General features: G+C 38.1%; 1 protein-coding gene across 4 annotated transcripts in view; it reads left to right on the top strand.

Moving 5' to 3' along the window:
• Nucleotides 1–19,063, top strand: part of ANO4 (anoctamin 4) — a 388,856-nt gene that overhangs the window by 280,331 nt on the left and 89,462 nt on the right. For all 4 annotated transcript variants that reach the window (XM_037007143.2, XM_073213690.1, XM_073213691.1 and 1 more), the window contains one exon: nt 12,356–12,462. In XM_037007143.2, the coding sequence (XP_036863038.2) occupies nt 12,356–12,462 (107 nt within the window). The remainder of the gene's footprint in view (nt 1–12,355; nt 12,463–19,063) is intronic.

Here is a 19,063-nt window from a genome sequence, read left to right on the forward strand (position 1 = left end):
CAGTATAAAGGAACTGCAGGGAAGTAGACAGGTTTGTCCCCTTTGTCAGCACTCAGGCCTACGCAGCTCCAATCCAGGAATATAAACACAGACCTGTGACCAGGACCACACTAAGACAGTAGCCACCACCGGGCCACTGAATGATCAGTTTATATGCAGTGACAGTTGCCTAGGTAATTCCAGTAAAACCTTACTACTAACTGAATTACAGTTATACCCTAATTAGTAGAAAGCTGAGGCCTGGATTTCCTAAATGGGATTTTACTGGCCTAAGGATAAATTAGGAAATCACTTATGTTTCCAAATTTGTTTTTCTACATTTTTAAAAAAGTGATTTCCTTTTCATGCTGGCTCACTTTAAAATGGCAAATGAAAGTGATCTCTAATGGATTTGAATTTTGCAATGCTCTCATGCTTTCATTCTGAATATCCATTTCAGTTCAGTCAGCATCAAGCCCCTGTTCTCTTACGGGCACTGTGTAGGGCGAGACAGAAATGAATGAATCACACTCTCTGCCCTTACGAGTTCACGGTTGAGCTCATACAAGCTCTGGTCAGGAATACGGACTCTGGAGTCCATGGGACCCGGGCCCCAAATCCCAGCTCTGCAACTCGAAAGCTGTCTGATTACTTCTGAGCTTCAATTTCTTCAGCTGTAAGTTGAGATTAATAATAATATCCATGTAATAATGTGAAAATTAGCAACACAATAAGAATGCCTGTAAATGTTCAATGAATTTGTCTGTTATTAATAACCTGGGAACCTGATATGTAAATAGATAGAAGTTTTAATACATCTGAGTTATATATATGCCGCCTTCACTGTCCATGCTAGAGAGGGAGGTAGTTTAGGATTGGTCTGAACTGTAACCAATTCTGGCTGTCCTTTTTCTTCCTGTGCCTCTTTTCTCCAAGTTTCTATGGCTTTGCTCCTTTCCCTCCATCCTTTCTTCTTTCTGCCTTCTCCCCCTCCTCCATAATCATCCAGATGACTGCCTATCTCCCCAGTTCTCTCGGTTCTGTATACACCTCGCCAACTTCAAAGGTACTATTTGGCCTACTGTATCTTATCAATAGGTTCTCAACCTCTGGCCCAATTAATGCATATCCTCTTATTATGTAACTAACAGTTTAAAATTTTTTATTGATTCAACCTTTTTCTAGTGTGACACATGGTGATGTTTACTAATGCAGTGCACCCCTTTGTGCTCTCTGGTCTCTCAAGAAAGCACATAAGAATACTTGGGAGTGAATTGATGTTTTTAGAGAGGTACCTCAGATCCATTCTAATTTCTTTTAAAAAAAATTCCCAAATTTAGGTACTTTAACCATTATTGGGGTCAAATCAATTGCCACACACCTCACCATTGATCTGTCATATCAGGTTATTATGACATGTGGGTGAAGTAGATATCCAAATTTGGCTGTTGTTTCTATCTTAAGATCTGTCCAGATCTAGGTATGAGAAATACCACACCTAGCTAAGTTCTTCCTTGAGAAACCCTTGCACATGTGCATTTTATAGCATTGTGTGTAACAATTAAACATTGAAACTAGCTTAAATATCCACCAGCAGGATAATAAGCCAATAAACTGCAGTGTCTTCATACAACAGACTTCTGAGCACCAGGAAATATGATTAGAGCTTCTTGTATCAACATGATGAACTTCACATGGTTGCCCAAACAAAACAAGTTGAAGAAGAATTACTGTAGCATAATATCACTTCTTTAGCTTTAAAATACAATATTATATTTTTAGGAATACATACATGTTGGGTATTTGGGGAAAGGGAAATGTCATTGAGGAGAAGCACACAGAGGGACTTTGTAAACTGTATTTGCAAACCTTTTATTTCCTAAGTTAGTTAGTAGGCATATAAAAGTGTTTGATATTATTCTCAGTGCTTTTTTGTGTGTCTAGAAATATTTTTTCAGAAGGAAAGGACCTTAGAATGGCTGATTTCAAAATATTAGATACTTATTCATTGGGGCCTGTTAGAACTATAAGGATCAGTAATACTTATAAAAACTGACAAATAGTGAGCTACTAATAAAATCATAAAGCTACCACTGATGAACATGATGTATATATGAATGCACTGCAGGCAATGGCTCCTAATCTTCAAAAATCCCTCTGATGTGGGTGTTATTGTTGTCCCATTTAAAAGATACTCAGGGGAGTTTTCTTAATTCAAATAGTGCTTGGCACAACCAAGTCTCTAACCCAAGTTTGTTTTACTCAAAACCAGTAACATAGATGTTATTATATGAGTTCTTACTCTTACGTAAGGTAAATTCTATCATCTTTGAGGTAGCTTCTTCCTCCAGAATTATAAAAAAAATTCTGTTGTCTAAGCTATCCAATCTGTGATACTTTGTTTTGGCAGCTGTAGCAAACTAATAACATATTTATTACACTTCACTTTTCGGGTAGTTTGACTAGGTATAGAATTCTATACGGCCCAAATCCTTTTCCTTCAGAGGTTTGAAAATCTTCCTCCTTTGATTCTAAAATTCAGTATTGCTGCTCAGAACTTCAAAAATATTCCGATTCTTAATTCTCTCTGTGTAATTGTTTCTTTCTTCTATGGAAGCTTGAATGATCTTCTCTTTGTCCCCAGTGTTCTGAAATATCATAGAAATATGATGTGGTTCTACGATCATCTGTTTTATTGGATAGTCAGTGGACCCTTTCAACTTGAATATTATTTCAGCTCAGGGAAATTTTCTTGAATAATTTGTGATTTTACAGATGATTTATTTATATTTCTTTTTGGAATTCCTATTTTTCAGATACTAGACTTGCTGAGATGATCCTCTCATTTCTGTTTTTCCTTTGTGTTAGGATAATATATTTTGCCTGGGAGATTTCCTCAACTTATTTTCTAGAAGATTTTACCCAACTTATTTTCAAATACTTCTATTGTTTTATTTCTGCCATCATTTTGTTTTAATTTCCAAGGGCTATTTTGATTTTCATAATGTTATGAGCTTTTTTCACTATTACAATATCTTAACTTTCTGAGCGTCATGGTTTTTTAATGTTTTATCACTTTGTATAGCCTAATATCCTCTAACATGTTTCTTTCTGATTATATTTGTTACTCTTTGTATTATTCTCTTTTATGTTAATGAGTTTCTTCATGAGGTATCGCTATCAGATACCTAGTGATCTTTGTCCCATTGTCTGTATTTAAGAATAGGAAATGCAAAACTTGAGAATTTCAGAGTAATAGGTGGCGACTGTCAGCTGGTAGCTTCATTATAGGATAACAGCTGTGTGGTTTCCCATTGGAGTCTGCGGTGTCACCATCTTTTGATCTTTCAACCGAGCTGATCAGATTCCCTAGAGAAGTTTCTGCCGGGCTCCTGCCTGGCAAGTTAAGACCTGGCTTCCAATGTTCTAGAGCCTAAGTGGATGAAGACAGCTGAGACTCTCAGCTTCGAGGATGGAAACATTCACTTGATCTTCCAGTTTTCATCATGGTACCCAATCCCTAACCATGCCTGATGTCTCACAGTTCAGAGACTGTATTAGCCTATCTAAACAAAACAAAACAAAGCAAAACACCGCCAGTCTTCTGGTAGAGTACTGGAGAGCATCTAGGGATATAACTTCTTCCTAAACAGTTTTCAATGGGTTCTTATTTTAGCAGCCCCTTCACCCCATTTCTAGACATCACTGGTGCCCTAGCTTTAAGATATTGTGACATTCTGTGGTATAAATATGACTTTTCTTGGTTTTCCCCAGAGCTGGCTTAGGATTCAGATTTTTCTGGTCTCCTAAGTCTGTTTCCATTTGTCTGTCTGCTTTTCACATTCCAACATTTTATTGATGCTGTTTTCTGCTTTCTTTCTTCCTTGACAGTTTATACCTTTATTTAAACACACTCACATTCACACACATGCACACATATGCACACACACACATTATTATTATTTTCATGGGGTACTGAGAAAGAGAAAATTCAATGCAAGTGTGTAATTTTCCACCTTTACCTGGAAGTCTCAGGAGCGTATATTCCTTAATTTGTATTTAACATTCAAATAGCAAAGATGATACCATGAAGTATAATTAGAAATGATCATTGAAATAAGAAAAATATCTCACATAGCTTTATATTCTAGCAACTTATCACCTTAAGCCTAAAAATAGGCTTAAAATCTTTATCAGTCAAAGCTATGAATATTATATATAGTATATATTTTGTCAGATAATTGTGTCATCCTTTATGCATAAGAATTATACTTAAGAAGTTAGTTAATGTACTGCAGTTGCCGAAAGCCCCCCAAATTTTCAAAACAGGCCTCATCACATTAAAAAATTAATTAGTTGCTTTGCTCCTATTTAGATTTTCATTAATTTGAGGACATAATTTAAGTGACAATGGACTGTATCACCTTTGCTTCTCCTTGTTAAAAAAGAAATCTCTCTTTAAAAGTCTAAGTGAGAAAGTTTTATGAAATGTTTATTTTTAAGGAATTCACATTCACTTTACATTTTGTGTTATGAACTAATACAACTTCAGCCATCAGAAATGATTGGGATACCAGTTACCTATTGCTCCACAACAACCTACCATGAAACTTATCGATTTAAAACACATTTTATTTGCTCGTGATTATTTTGTTTCAGCAATTGTGCTGGGCTCAGTTAGAGCTGAATTGTGCTGCAGCTTCCTGCACTAGGTCCGTGTAGAGCCACTATGCGGCCGCAGTCGTCTCTTGGCTCAGCCGGGCTACATAGTCCAACTCTGCCTCGCTCACGTGCCCGGAGGTTGATGCCAGCTCTTGGCTGGGTTTCTCTCTCCATATGGTCTCCTATCTTCAGGGAAGTTGGCTTAGCTCTTTCACATTGGCAGTCTTGGGGCAGTATTCCAAGTGGCAAGTGTGGAGGCTATAGAGCCTTGGTGTAGGCTTAGAGCTCTCATGACTGTCACTTCTGCCCCATTTCTTGATGAAAGCCAGTCACAAGTCCTGCTCATGTTCAAGAGGTGGAGAGATAGACTGTACCTCTTAATGGGAGAAGCAAAATATTAACATCACAAAAATGTTCGTAGAGAGATGGGGAGGAATGTGGTCATTTTTTACAGTCTATCACAGTCTGCTTTCTGGCCATAACTTATTTACATTTTTCCCACACAGTAAATATACTTCTTCCCATCCAGGATCCCCAAGGGCTCATGCCAGTATGGCATCAGGCTCAAAGTCCAGAATCCCATCTTCTGCAAGTTCTGTTAGGGATGAGACTCCTTGGAAACAGCTCTTCAGGTCTTGAACCAGAGACTGTGAATGAAAAAGACAAGTTAACTGTCCCCCTGCACTTCCTCCAGACAGGAGATGCATACAAGATAATTACAATAGATCCTTTCACTCAAAATGGAGAGCGATCAGCAGATAGCAGGCACTGATGCAGAGAACTTCTTAACCCAGCAGAGCACATGCTTTAAACTCCTGTATTCCAGGGGCAAGAAACATGCCTTGATTCTGTTACTTTGCCAGATGACTTATGTTTTTTATTTTTATATTGGTCAAAAATGTGACTAATTATAAAATAATTGTACAGCATCGTCTATAGGTACGTAGATATTTCTTGACAAAGTTATCACTTCCTCTTGAAGTTTTAAATTGTGGGGATTTTCATAACTTTGAAGACACTTGTTTGTTTTGTCAGTCTCAGAAATTCCACAATATGGGTACTAAACCAAGTTAAAAAACCTCTCCTCACTGCTTCTATTTCCCCTGAAGTTGTACCACATACAAAGCATATTATAAAATGAAAATTATTTTCAGAATATTTTAGGAAAAGTTTATATAACATTACACATTATATGCATATTATTATACATATAGTACTATACATATTCATATATAACATTTTAAAAAGTTATAATGTAATGTGACAATTTCTGGAACATTCAGTGGGCCTCTAGGCAATGGGGAACATGTGGTCTCCTTATCCACTCAGGCCCTACAATATGGAACAAGGCAGACCAAGCTCTGCCCTCACAGAACCTATATTCTAAAGGGGGACAAGGGGACAGACAATGAACATACAGACACATCTTTCCCACCCCAATAAAAAAAATTCAAAGAAAAAATAAACGAAGGTAATGGAATAGAGAGAGAGTGACTTGTAGGGCAGGACAGTGACTGCCTTAACTAAGGTTACAAAGTGACACTCAAGTTGAGACCCAAATGTTGGAAGGAAGCAAGTTGTACAAAAATCTGGGAAGAGCATAGCAAGAGCTCTGGGAAAGGCTGTGTTTTTTCAAGGGCAGAAGAAAAGGCCATGTTGCCAGTTTATAAAGAGCAAGGAGTAGAGATAAGCTCATTGGTGTAGTCAGGATCAGGCCGGGTAGGAGCATGTAGGCCATGGAGAGGAGTTTGGGTTTTATTCCAAATCTATGGGAAGTTGGTGAAGTTTTAAGCAAAAGAGGGATAAGATTTTATTTAAAAGATCATTGCTTTGCAGAGAATGAACTAAAAAGAGAAAGAATGAAATTAGAATGTTGCATTAGTTCTGGAAATAACTTCAAAGCAAAGAGAGTAAGAAAGGATCAGATTCAGTATAACATTTGAGAAGAGGGACCTGAAGAACTTAATTGGATGTCGGACTTGAGAGGACCAAGGATGCAGGTCAAGTTTGTGACTTGAGAAATTGGTTGCATAGCTGCGCCATTTTTTTGAGATGGAGAAAAGGAAGGGAAAAGCAGATTTCTCAGAAGGGTTCAAATAAAAAATTCTATTTGGGAACATGTTGGGTTTGAGTTGTCTCTTGGACTTCAAATACATAGTCCAGTCATCTCCCAACTAGGTTTGATATCTCTCTCAATACTTAATAGTCTCACTTTGTGACTGTCTAACCCTGTCCTTGGGCAACTAAGGCCTTATAACCCTCATTTTTCTGACAAATATCTATGTCCCAAAGAAACTCAGTAACTTCCCTAAAGCCGAACAGCTAAAGTATTAGAGCAGGACTTGAGCCCAGTCTTCTGGCAACCTATATGTAGCCCTGTAGGGGACTCCCACCCCTCACCCACTCTCCTGCTGCAGTTTTTGAAGTCCAAGGGAGATGCAGGACAAGGAGCCCATTCATTATGGAGTCTCCGCCCACATGGTCAGTTGTCTTCCACAGCTGAGGCAATTGTTCATCTACTAGCCACATGTGGCTATTTAAATTTTAATTGTAATCAGTTAAAATTAAATAAAATTTAAAAATTCACTTTCTTGGTTGTACTAGCTACTGTTTATTCAATAGCTGCATGTGACTTATGACTACCATACTGGATAGCAAACATATAGAATATTTTCATTATCTCAGAAATTTCTATTCAACACTAATAGACTCTAGATATTCATACTGAATGAATTGTAAAGAAAGTACAGTTGTATCCTCATAGTTATTCTCTAAGAGGAAAGTTTAGAGAAAGAAATGAGTTGTTACCTGCTTTAAAAGTGACACATTTCATAATCTGATGGTATATCCAGCTCTAGTGAGCACCTCTCCCCAGTTCATACCTTGAATGTCTGTGTGTTTCTTATTTTAACATATAAGAATACAGACTCCTCTAAGGAGAGAAGCTAAGTTCTTTCCACTTTTGCATTTCCCTCACTCAAAATGCATACATACATAACATCTATGTCCACATGCAACCACCTCCATGAACAGCGCTTTGCACAGAAAGAGGCAGAAAGTGTATAGTGACTTTCAGCTAGCATCACAGTACTTCACAACACTGCTGTGGGCAGTGGGCCACAGGAGAACATGTTAATAAAGAACAAATGACCACAGCTCTAGGAGGTCTGTAGCTAACACCCAGTTTCAAAGCATCTTCCTTTCCCCTTCCCTCGCTTCCCAGCAAGGAGATAAGGAACCTCGCCAACTGAAAACCAAGGGAAAGCTGCACCTGCAGAGAAACCTGGGAAGTAGAGGCCATCAAGGGGAGTCAGTGGGAACTTCAGCCTCGGGTCAGCCCCCTACTTAGTGAGCAGGTCACCAGGGCATTCCTCACAGGGCGGGTGGAAGCATCCAGAAAGCCTCCTTCACACATCCATGCACACAGACAGGCATGTGCTCCCTGAACTTCCTTTTAGAAATGAATGGAAAAATTTGGGACAAGACAGATGAGTTTTGAGTCCCTCCTGGCCACCTGCTGCTTATGTAATTCTGAGCGTGTTACATAACCCCTCCAAAGGGGTAGAAAAAGGGACATATGTTTAGAAACTTGATCACATAGTTTATCCTCTACCAATTTAGCAGTTTATTTCCCCCCTCACCCTTTTGGGTGAGGGTGACAACAGAGCTAGAACATAAATTGTATGTTCCCTTTAAAATTTTTTTTTAGTATTTCAGGTTTTTTAAAGGTAGTACTTACATATGACAAAACTTTCCTAAGTGGTACAGTGAAGTTTCTTTTCTTCCTGCTTCCTCAGGCACCCCATTCTCCACAGAGGCAGCCAGTGTTTTCAGATGTCTGTATTCTTCCACAGTCATTCCGTGCATGCACAAGTACATAAGCGAATATGTATGTCAGTATGTTTATATCTATGTACTTGCTTATATGTATGTTTTCCTTTTTGTTACAAATAGCTGTGTGACTGTTTTGAACCTTATTTTTCCAATAGTATCTTGGGTATATTTTATATATATCACTAGGCACCCTTAATGTCTTTAATTGCACAGTATTCCATTATAGAGCTGTTCCATAATTTATCCTATCCCTGCTGATGAATTGTTTAGGTCATTTCCAGACTTTTCCTGCTACAAACCATGCCATAACATCGTTGGGCCTATGTCACTTTGCACTTCGCACTTTGATAGACCTGACCAAGTGGCCCTCGTAGAATCTGTAGTAGTTTGCTGGCTCACCAGTGACATGAGAGCAGACTGAGTGTCTAAGCCTGTGTGGCACCCTGATACCTCTGGGTCAGATCCCCCAAGTCTGACATTTGCCAGAACAACTCAGGTTACATTGCATCTGTGTGTGTGTGCACACCTGAGAGTGCTTGAACATGTGCAATCTCATTTGAAGAAAGTTGTTTTGGCTAAGTGGCTAAGAAAAATGGGAACCGGATATAGGTAATCATCACTGTTCCTTCTTGTAGCCCACCAGTTTGAAACAGTGACTGAGAAAATGAGATTGCTCCATACCCAACAAGAAAATCCTTATGCAAGGTAGAGAGAATGGTTCAAGTGGCAGCTGAAAATACAGAGTGGATAGATTTCTAGGAAGCAGAAGCCAGTGTTTAAGGAGATGAGATTTGGTCTCATAGCCACCAATGTTAGCTAGTGTTCTGCAGAAGGTCAGCTTATTTGAACCAACTATAGGGGCTTGTCGTGTGTCAAGTCCTGTACTAATGCTGGGAATACAAAGATGAGTGTGACCAGTCCCAGCCCTCAAGAAGCTTATACAGCAAAGTCAGGCGTATAGGAAGACAAGTTCCACATGACATCAAGAGGCCATGGCAGTAATGACTGTCGACTCTTAGAGCCTATTAAACACCAGACATGCGCTCAGTACTTCTGTCTATCTCACCTAATTCTATGAAAACCCTCTAAGAGTGATTACGGTGTTATCCCCATTGCACAGATGAGGACATCAAGATCCAAGATCGCAACACCACATAGTTAAGTGGCAAAGCTGGGACTTAGACTGAGGACTGTCTCACTTCAAAGTTTTCAGGGAAAACAGGGGTAATGTTGAACTAAAAACTCATCTCCCTCCTTCATTAAATGGTTTTCTTCCTCCTCTTTTTATAGCACCACATTATTTTTCAGGGTGAGGGTGGAAGGAGGATCAAGGAAGACCTTTGGAGGGAGATGTGCCCTAAACTGTGGCTCAAAGAATGAGTGAAACTAAGGGCAGCTTTCCAAGCAGAGCAGTTCTTGGGCTGATCCCAAGGAAAAGCAACCTCCAGGAGTCAGGAAGTTTCTGACACAGGGAGGCAGGTGAGTGGAGTGGGTAAGAGGGCAGCCTCTGCAACCGAACTGACTTCAAATCCTGGCTTGGCCCCTTGTTAGTTGAGTGACTTTGGGCACATCACTCAACCTCTCTGATTCTTTGCCTATAAGCTGGGGTTATAAAGTGCTTACCCCCTAGGTTATTTATTGTAAGGATTGAATGAGTTAATGAATCTGGCATGCTTAGAATAGTGCCTGGCACGTGCCCTGTATGTTTGTTCCCACTACACAATCTCCAGGCTCCAGGCTCAACCTAGAAGTAAGAAAGAGGAAAGCAAAATTTTGAAGCCTGTCTTTGGTGCTTATTATAGGGAACTATTACATGAGCTCACATCATGTAATGTGGTGCTATAAAAGGAGAAGGAAGCGGAAAACCATTTACTGGAGGAGGGACATGGGCTTTTAGCCCAGAATTGTCTTGTCAAGCATGGTTGTGCTTATCAGCTTTCAGTTACCATCTTTTAATGTGAGTCAAAAATAGATTTTATAATTTGTTGTCTATTTCTTTACATCTTTATTTGGTATTAAAATGTAATGGTCTGTCTCAAATAAGGCAAAAAGGTGGAGGAGGATAAAATAAAAGGAACCTCATTTGATGTAACTCTTGATTTTCCCCTTTCCCTCTTTGATGCCATAAAATGTTTTCAAAAAACCCTACGGAAAATAGAAGACGAATGATGTAACTTCCTCATTCACCCACAGAATATTTGTCCCTTATCCACTGACTCAGATTATTTTTTTCTAAGAACAGTATTCTATAACAGAGTCCAAGAGAAGTAAAAGAGAGAAGAAAATACTTCTGCAAGGAATCAGTTGATATGATTTACATTTTTGTCTTCTTATTCTTTGCCTTTCTCTTCTTTATATGTTGTCTCAAACTCACTTTCCCACCTCTGTCCCCAGATGAAACCCCATGCTGGTCCATCTTTCTCTAGGCCATTTCCCCCCCTTCCCACTGTTTGAACAACTGTTGGGAATCTATCATCTTGAAGAAAAACAATAGCAATTTTCCCAGCATAAACTCTCATCACCCCCATTTCTATTCAAAGACCTCTACTGTGTACCAGCCACTCACTAGATCCTGGGGCTGCAGAAATTATGGTGATTCAGCCTGTTGTCTTGAATGAGCCATTTTTTCTGAGACTTCCGTGGGAGGAAAGGCATGCAAAAGGAGTTTGATTCTGCCACCTCTGCCGTTCGATCACGGTCATTTCTTCCACGGTCTCTCCTCCCCACCTGACCATCAACCTCTCAAGGACAAAGATTCTATGTGTTTTGTTTACCACTGTATCAGTACCCTCCAGAGTGCCTTGAGGAAACACTGCTGAATGAATGAATGAATGAATGAATGAATGGAAGCAAATGACAACACAGCATGGTCAGTAAACTGATGCACTTGTAAGATAAGTAGCACAGAGGAGGGAGCACTGAACCCTTTGGGGGCAGAAGTGCAGTTGAAAGGATGAAGAGACCTGATGGGGGAGGTGATGTTTGGGTTTGGAAGCCCGTGGCTAGCAACACTGATACTCCTTGCATGGTGTTCGACTCATAGGAAGTATTCAATGGAGTTTTCTGGGTTCAACTTTACAATTTATGCAACATTATGTTTATGCTATCTCTAATATTCTACTATCTACACATTTCCGGGAAGGGAAGACATGGCCACTTCACGCTGCATTATGTGGCCCTGGAAGCCCTATCTGTCACCTGGAGAACCTCTCAGTAGGGTAGGAACACCTACTAGAAAACTTAGTGTTGCAATGTGTGTGTAGCAACCCTGTGAGGAATTCTGGAGGCTGGGGGACCACTGGCTGAGAGAGAAAGCATTCTTAAATATATGCTTTAGAAGAGGGGTCCACTCCAGGTAAGAACATAGCAAAGGAACAGAAAGAGGTGGCTCACCTCTCACCTAAGCCAGAACCAGCGCTCATTGCCTAACTCCTGTATCCACCACCCAAGCAAGTTGCAGATCTGAAAATTCCTAAACAACTAGGTGATTATGACTTGGAAGGGGAGGGGGGCAGAAGACAAGAGGAGATAAAAACAAACTACATTTTTAGGTGAATTTAGCTAATGACCTTATTGAAAAAAGACAAGTTATGAGGCCTAGACTTGCTATTAGCTTATTTTAAGACTTCTTAATTTCATTTAGCTCCAAGTCCTCCATGACCTAATGATGCTAACACACAGGAGACTGAGAACTACAAGTACTGAGATGTGTGAGCTTCCTACCTGTGGGATGATTTCTGGGCTCTCTCATGCTGTTGCAGACATAATCTCCCTATGACTGACTGAAGACATCTCTGTATGAGAAACTCAAATTATGTCAATAATTAGATCACTCACTTCCAATTAATCTTCAACTTGTGTTTTCAATATCTGTGTACAGCTTCATCATACACAACAAAGACACTTTCTTCAACAATGCCACAAGAAGTAGAATTATACATCATATTTTACAAAGAATAAAGTATGAAGAAGGAAAAAACAAAATTGGTAAGTAGTATATTAGTATGACAAGTTACATTTGATTTCGGGGATTAGAGACTTTTTCCTATGGTTTTGCTGAGTTTATATCAATTTTAGAGATGTTCATCATTTATGAAACCCCTAATTAATCCATTGATGGGTAACTCACAAGTGTAAAATCTTAATACCATCCTTAGTTCTCTTTTTCAAATAGCATGTTATCTCATTTACCTAAGATCATGGAGAAAGTCTCTCAGTTCAACAAATATTTATAGAGTACCTGTTTTGTGCCACTCACTAGGGTAGATATTGGGGAGATGACCACATTTTTGAGATGTTAAAATCAGACAACAAATAAGTAAATATAATAAGTAACAAGAAGTTGAACTGGATAATGTTATAGACACAGACAGTAAGGGGTGGGGGTGAGTTCAAGCTGAGAGGGAGTGGTCAGGGAAAGCTTCCGAGAAGCTGAAATTTGAACTGAAACCTGAAAGACAAGGGGACCAATGTGGGGACCTGGATGGGTGGGTGCTCCAGGCAGAGGCCCTGGGAGGGCAGAGATGAGCTGTTAGACATAAGTAAATTCTCCAAATAATCACCTTCTCCATTAAACATCTCCCACAATTTATATTTTGGACATTTTTATGAGAATCTTTTCATGTTATATTACCAAATTTCCTGGTTTATTAAACAAATTATTATATTTCAGGAGGATTTGGGTGGCTTTGTCCTTATCTCTGTGCCAGCAAGATTTTTATCACTAGTGTGAATAATGACCTATATCAGTCTGGGTCCAATTAGGAGACAAAAATCACACATATTTTGAACAGGGAAAAATTAATGTCAATACCCATGAACAGAGGATTGGAGTCATAATGGAGGACTGACTAGTAAAGGGTGAGAAGACCATAAAGAAGAGAGGAAGAGCAGATACCAGGAGCAGCCACCACCCTGGAACAACTTCCCTGCCACAAGGCTGAGAAGCAGACCCTGGTAGAAGGGGTGAAGCTGGGGTTCACTAGGTGGCAGAGCGGTTTGCTGAGGGTTCTGTGCCAGTAGGACTCTGGGAATCTCCCTGTCAAGTGCTGGGGGAAGCTGCCTGGAGAGTGAAGGATGCCATTCACTGGTAGGTGTTACACCAGTACTGCTGATCTGTGAAGCTGTCCAAAGGTGTACCAGCCCTTGGGGAGGTGCGACGTGCTGCTGGCTTCCATGTCCTGCAGAAGCTGGGTGCCAGAGGAGCCATAGGTTGCAGAAGCCTTCTGAGAGGAACATGCTGATACCAGGAAGACAAACTCCTTCCTCTTCCAGTGTCCCTCCAGCACCTTCTACTGATGAAGCTTAACCTTGTACCATGTGGCAAAGGACAAATATTTACAGGGTCCAGCTCCATTATTGCAAAGTAGACAATGAAACTGCATTTGGAGCTAAAGGAGAGTAAATTGATCACTGGCACATAGTTTAAACAGCCTGCTGACCAAGATTTCAGGTGGGATGGAGATTGGAAGGATGCATTAAATGTGTTAATCATTAGAGTCAAGAGCCTAAAAGATCTCAGTGATCCGGAAATCTCAACCACATCCAACAAGATGACACTTTATAGTTTGTAAATGTAAAGTCCTACACTCAGATTCAGCAAACCACCCTGGTACAGAGTAGGCAAGATGTTGCTCAACAACATTGTGAGAAGAGCAGACTTGAGATGTTTAATTGAATGCAAGCTCAGTGTGAGTCACTAGTATGATAGCTGCCAAAAATTAATTTGATCCCAAGCTGCAAAAATTAAAGTATAATAAGAGGAAACAAAGAGCTACCTAGTTCACAGCTGAATATACTTGGAATGATATGTTCGGTGAGAGTCACTCTGGGTGGGTATGATGAAATCAAACCTGATTTAGGTGTTTGTTAACTTCAGTGGGATTGTGGGTTAGCACATCCCCATGTTCTCTATAATAGTCATTCATCCTTGAGACACATCCTCCATGAAGTCCTCCATGACCATTCCATCCCAAAGGACTTCTTCCCTCTTCTGAATTCTTATGGCAATTATTTTTCGAGTGTTTATGTGATGATTAATCATGCACAACTCCTATTTTATTTTCTTGAATAAGTAATTTTCAATCTATCACCTAAATAAAGCACCACTGTTAACATCTTAGCATACTAAATAAATCAAATATTACATTAATTATTTTTCTCATATTTATTCTCTATTTCTGCATGTGATTTTTTTAAATGAACTTCTGTGTTGCACATACTTTGTAATCATACCTTTTTTTCATTTAACATCACATCACGAACATACTAGAAAATAGTGAGTGGAAGTGAAATGATTATGGCAGTAGCTATTCTGGATTTTTTCCTAAAATGTGAATAATTAAAAAAAGAGCACCTTCACTAGTATTCATTTTCTAATTGCAGCACACTTATGACTCATTATAACACTAATCAGCTAAAAACTGCTAGTCTAGATAATCCCCTTAATTGTAAATAAGTTGTCTTATTCATCTTTGTATCATTATTGCCTAGCACAGTATCTGGCATGTAGTAGGAGTGCTGTTGATTGATGTCTAACCATCAGCATCCTTACACAATCAAGAACTGTGTACATGAGGCCATTCAGCAATTGTGCTGAAATTCTTCATCTCAAAATGTGGGTTATCTTTGCAACTAATCAAGATGGAGACAAAAGAAGGACAGAAACAGTGAGTTTTAAATGTTCTGAAGAAATACAGGAAATGTATTGTTACTAGTAAGAAATGATCTTGTCAAAGATTCTCTCATTTGATCAAAGGAGAATTCTAATCAGAAACCCCAAATGCTTTGAAAACTGGTAATGATTAACTAGAAAAGTATCAAATTGGAAATAACCAGTCACAGAGTAAATTGTTAACCCAGGCATTAATGCTGAAAAATACAGAGTAAAACTACAAATGCTCTGTTAACCCAATATTTTGTTATCATCTTTGGTTTCATAAATAAAAGAAACAACTTGTTAGAAAAAAATTTAATTTATTGACAGAATTAATGTTTATCCAGTGTTTTTTCTGCCTGAAACTCTTCTGAAAATGGCATTTTGCATGAGCCAACATTGATTGGAAATAACACAAAAGTACTGATTGTAAACATGACTCATAAAAGTATTTCAGTAGAGAGTAAACTATCACTATGTAAGTTTTTAACTTCACTCTGAAGTTTTTGCAACTGTGAAAATCAAGCCTGTTGAGATCCATCTTCAAAACAGAGCAATTAATACATCAACAAAGATTTATTTAACATAAGGCATAAAATAAATCTTCAAGTTGATTTACATTTTCCTAATTGGTGCTCAGAGAAGTTAATAAAGTGTTAGACTTCAAATATTAACTACTTTCTCTCTTTGCAGGACTTTCATAAATTATGATAAATTTATAAAAGCCATCACTAGAGATATAGTTTGAAATGATTCATAGGTAAAAGAAGTCAAAAAATAAATAAAACTTATCAAATGAAATGAAAATGAAAACACAACATATCAAAAAGTGTGCCGTACTTAAGGAAAAATTTATAGCACTATACACCTCTAAAGGAAATGTCCCAAATTAATGATGTTAAGAAACTAGAAAAAGAAAAGGAAATTTAGGTAGATGAAAGAAAATAATAAAAATCAGAGAAGAAATCATTGAAATATGAAAAAAAATCAATGAAACTAAAAGCTGGTTCTTTGGATAAAAAATCAATAAAATACAAAATCCTTGTAGTGGACAAACCCTATGGTGGAAACTGTGGTTTATGTCTAACCAGTAGACATAAACCACAGTTTCCACCTAACCAAAAGAACATTGCAAAGGTGATTATGTCACTCCTATGATTATGTTACATTATATGGCAAAGTTTAAGGGATTTTGTAGATGTAATTAAGATCCTTGACAAATTTGACTTAATCAAACAGGAGATTATCCTTGGTGAGCCTGACCTAATTAGGCAAGACCTTTAAAAGATGGTTTAGGCCTTCCCCAAGCTCAGAAATTTGAAGCAATGGCTCCCTCTCTCCATGGCTGGTTTTGAAGAAGCAAACTGCTGTGAAAACTGCAGCTGCAAAGAAATTAATTCTGCCAACAACCTAAGGAAGCTTGGAAATGAATCCTTTCCTAGTTGCACCTCCAAATGCGAATATAATCTGACCAAAACTTTAACTTCAACTTTGTGAAACCCTGAGCAGAGAAGCTAGCTAAACCATGCCCAGACTTCTGACCAATAGAAGCTATGAGATACTAAATGGATATTGTTTTTACCTACTGCATTTCTTTTAATTTGTTGCATAGTGAGGTAAAAGTAATACAAACTTCCATATAGCTTAATCAGGAAAAAAAGAGAGAAAGAAAAGACATATTTCCAAATTATCAGGAATAAGGGAGGTGATATCATCATAGAAATTGACAGGATATTAAAGTAATATGAATAATCTTTTGTCACTAAATTTGACAACTTAAATGGACAAATTCCTTGACTCATTCAACAAGAAATAATCAAAACATATCCAATAAGAAATAGCCTGATTAGTCATATATATATATATATATATATGAAATTAAATTCATACTTAAAAATTTTTTCAAAAAAGAAAAGTCCATGACTAGATTGTTTCTCTGGTGAAATCTGTCAAGCATTCAAGAGATAAGTAATGCCAGTTTTACAAAACCCTTTCATGAAATTGAAGAGTAGGGGATACTTCCCATCTTATTCTATGAGGGTAGTATTACCCAGGTACTAAACGATGCAAAGACAGCACTAGAAAAGGAAACCACACATCAACATCTTTCATGAATATAGATGGAAACATTATAAACAAAGTTTAGCAAAGAAAACCCAACAATATATAAAAAGATGAAACACCATGACCAAGTAGGGTTTATCCAGGACTATGAGGCTGGCTTTGTATTTGAAATTTGATGAATATAATTCACCACATTGGCAAGGTAAAAAAGGAAAACCATATGAACATCCCAATAGACACAAAATGCATTTGACAAAATCCTACATCCATTCTAGATAAAAACCCAGCAAACCATGATTACAAAGGAACTTCTTCCTCAACCTCACAAAATTTGTCTATGAAATAGTTAACACTATAATTAACATACTTACTGGTAAAAGGCTGAATGCTTTTACCCCCAAAACAAGGAAAAGGGCAAGTATGTTTGCTCTTATATTCATCATTTTACTGGCCAGTGCAGTAAGACAAGAAAAAAAAAATAGGAGTCATCCAGATTGTAAAAGAAGCAAAACTTTATTCTTAGATAACATGAGCATTGATACAGAAACTCCAGTGGAACCTACAAAAAGACTAGTAGAACTGAGTTTAACTATGCTGTAAGAAACAAGATTGATATACAAAACAATTGTATTTCTATAAACCAGCAACCAAAGAATGAGGAATTGAGATATATACTTTGTTAATGGATCAGAAATTTCAATATTGTTAAGATGCCACTTCTCCCCAACTTAATCTATGATTCATTGCAATTCACACTCCCAAGTTTGTGTGTGCAGTCTGTTTGTGTGTGGGGTTGGGATTGACAAACTGAGTCAAAAATTTATAAGGAAAGAATGAAAAAAGCACACAAATGGAAGGTTAATACTACCTGATTTCAAGAAGTATTATAAACCTAAGTAATAAAGAAAGGATGGTACTGGTGTAAAGATAGATCAGTGGAACAGACTAGAGAATCCAGAAGTGGAGCCACATGTATATGGACAATTGATTTTTGGCAAAGTCTCAAAGGCAATTCAGTAGATAAGATTGTCTTTTCAACAAACGATATGGGGACAACTCAAACCATATGTAAAAGATGAACTTTAAACACATATATAAAACTTAATTAAAATCGATCATAATTCTAATGTACAATCTACAATTATAAAAATTACACGAGAAAATCTTGGTGACCTTGGGTTAGGGATATCTTAAATATAACACTAAAATATTAAAGATGGTGGTGCGAAAGGTGAGACAGGGGCCTCCTCCTAACACTGCATATAATATGAAAATTTTTACAACTAATCCCAAAAGAGCAACAGGAAAGAGGGCTGCACCAGACTGCACACACACATGGAGAAAAGAATAGATCTCATGGAACAGGGCACCAACACAGCTCCCCTGTGACCTCTGACATTGCTCCAGGATGGGCACTAGAGGCCGCCACATACAAATATGAAACATCAAAGGAACCTGGTTCAAAGCAAAATCATACATACACCAGAGAGTCAAATGAAATGAAACTCATGAATCTTCCTGAAAGAGAGTTCAAGATAAAAATTATAAACATGCTCATGGAGGTACAGAAAAATTTTCAAGAACTCAGGAAAGAATTCCGGTTAGAGATCCAATCATTACAGAACACAGTATCAGAAATGAAACACACAATGGAAGGTTTTAAAAGCAGATAAGATATGGTGGAGGAGACGAAAAATGAAGTAGAAATTAGGGCAGAGGAATACAAAGAAGCTGAGGCACAGAGAGAAAAAGGGATCTCTAAGAATGAAAGAATATTGAGAGAACTGAGTGACCAATCCAAACGGAACAATATTTGCATTATAGGGGTACCAGAAGAAGAACAGAGAGAAAAAGGGATAGAATGTGTCT

The sequence above is a fragment of the Manis javanica genome, chromosome 10 (genome assembly GCF_040802235.1).
Source record: "Manis javanica isolate MJ-LG chromosome 10, MJ_LKY, whole genome shotgun sequence".
Classification (NCBI taxonomy): Eukaryota; Metazoa; Chordata; class Mammalia; order Pholidota; family Manidae; genus Manis; species Manis javanica.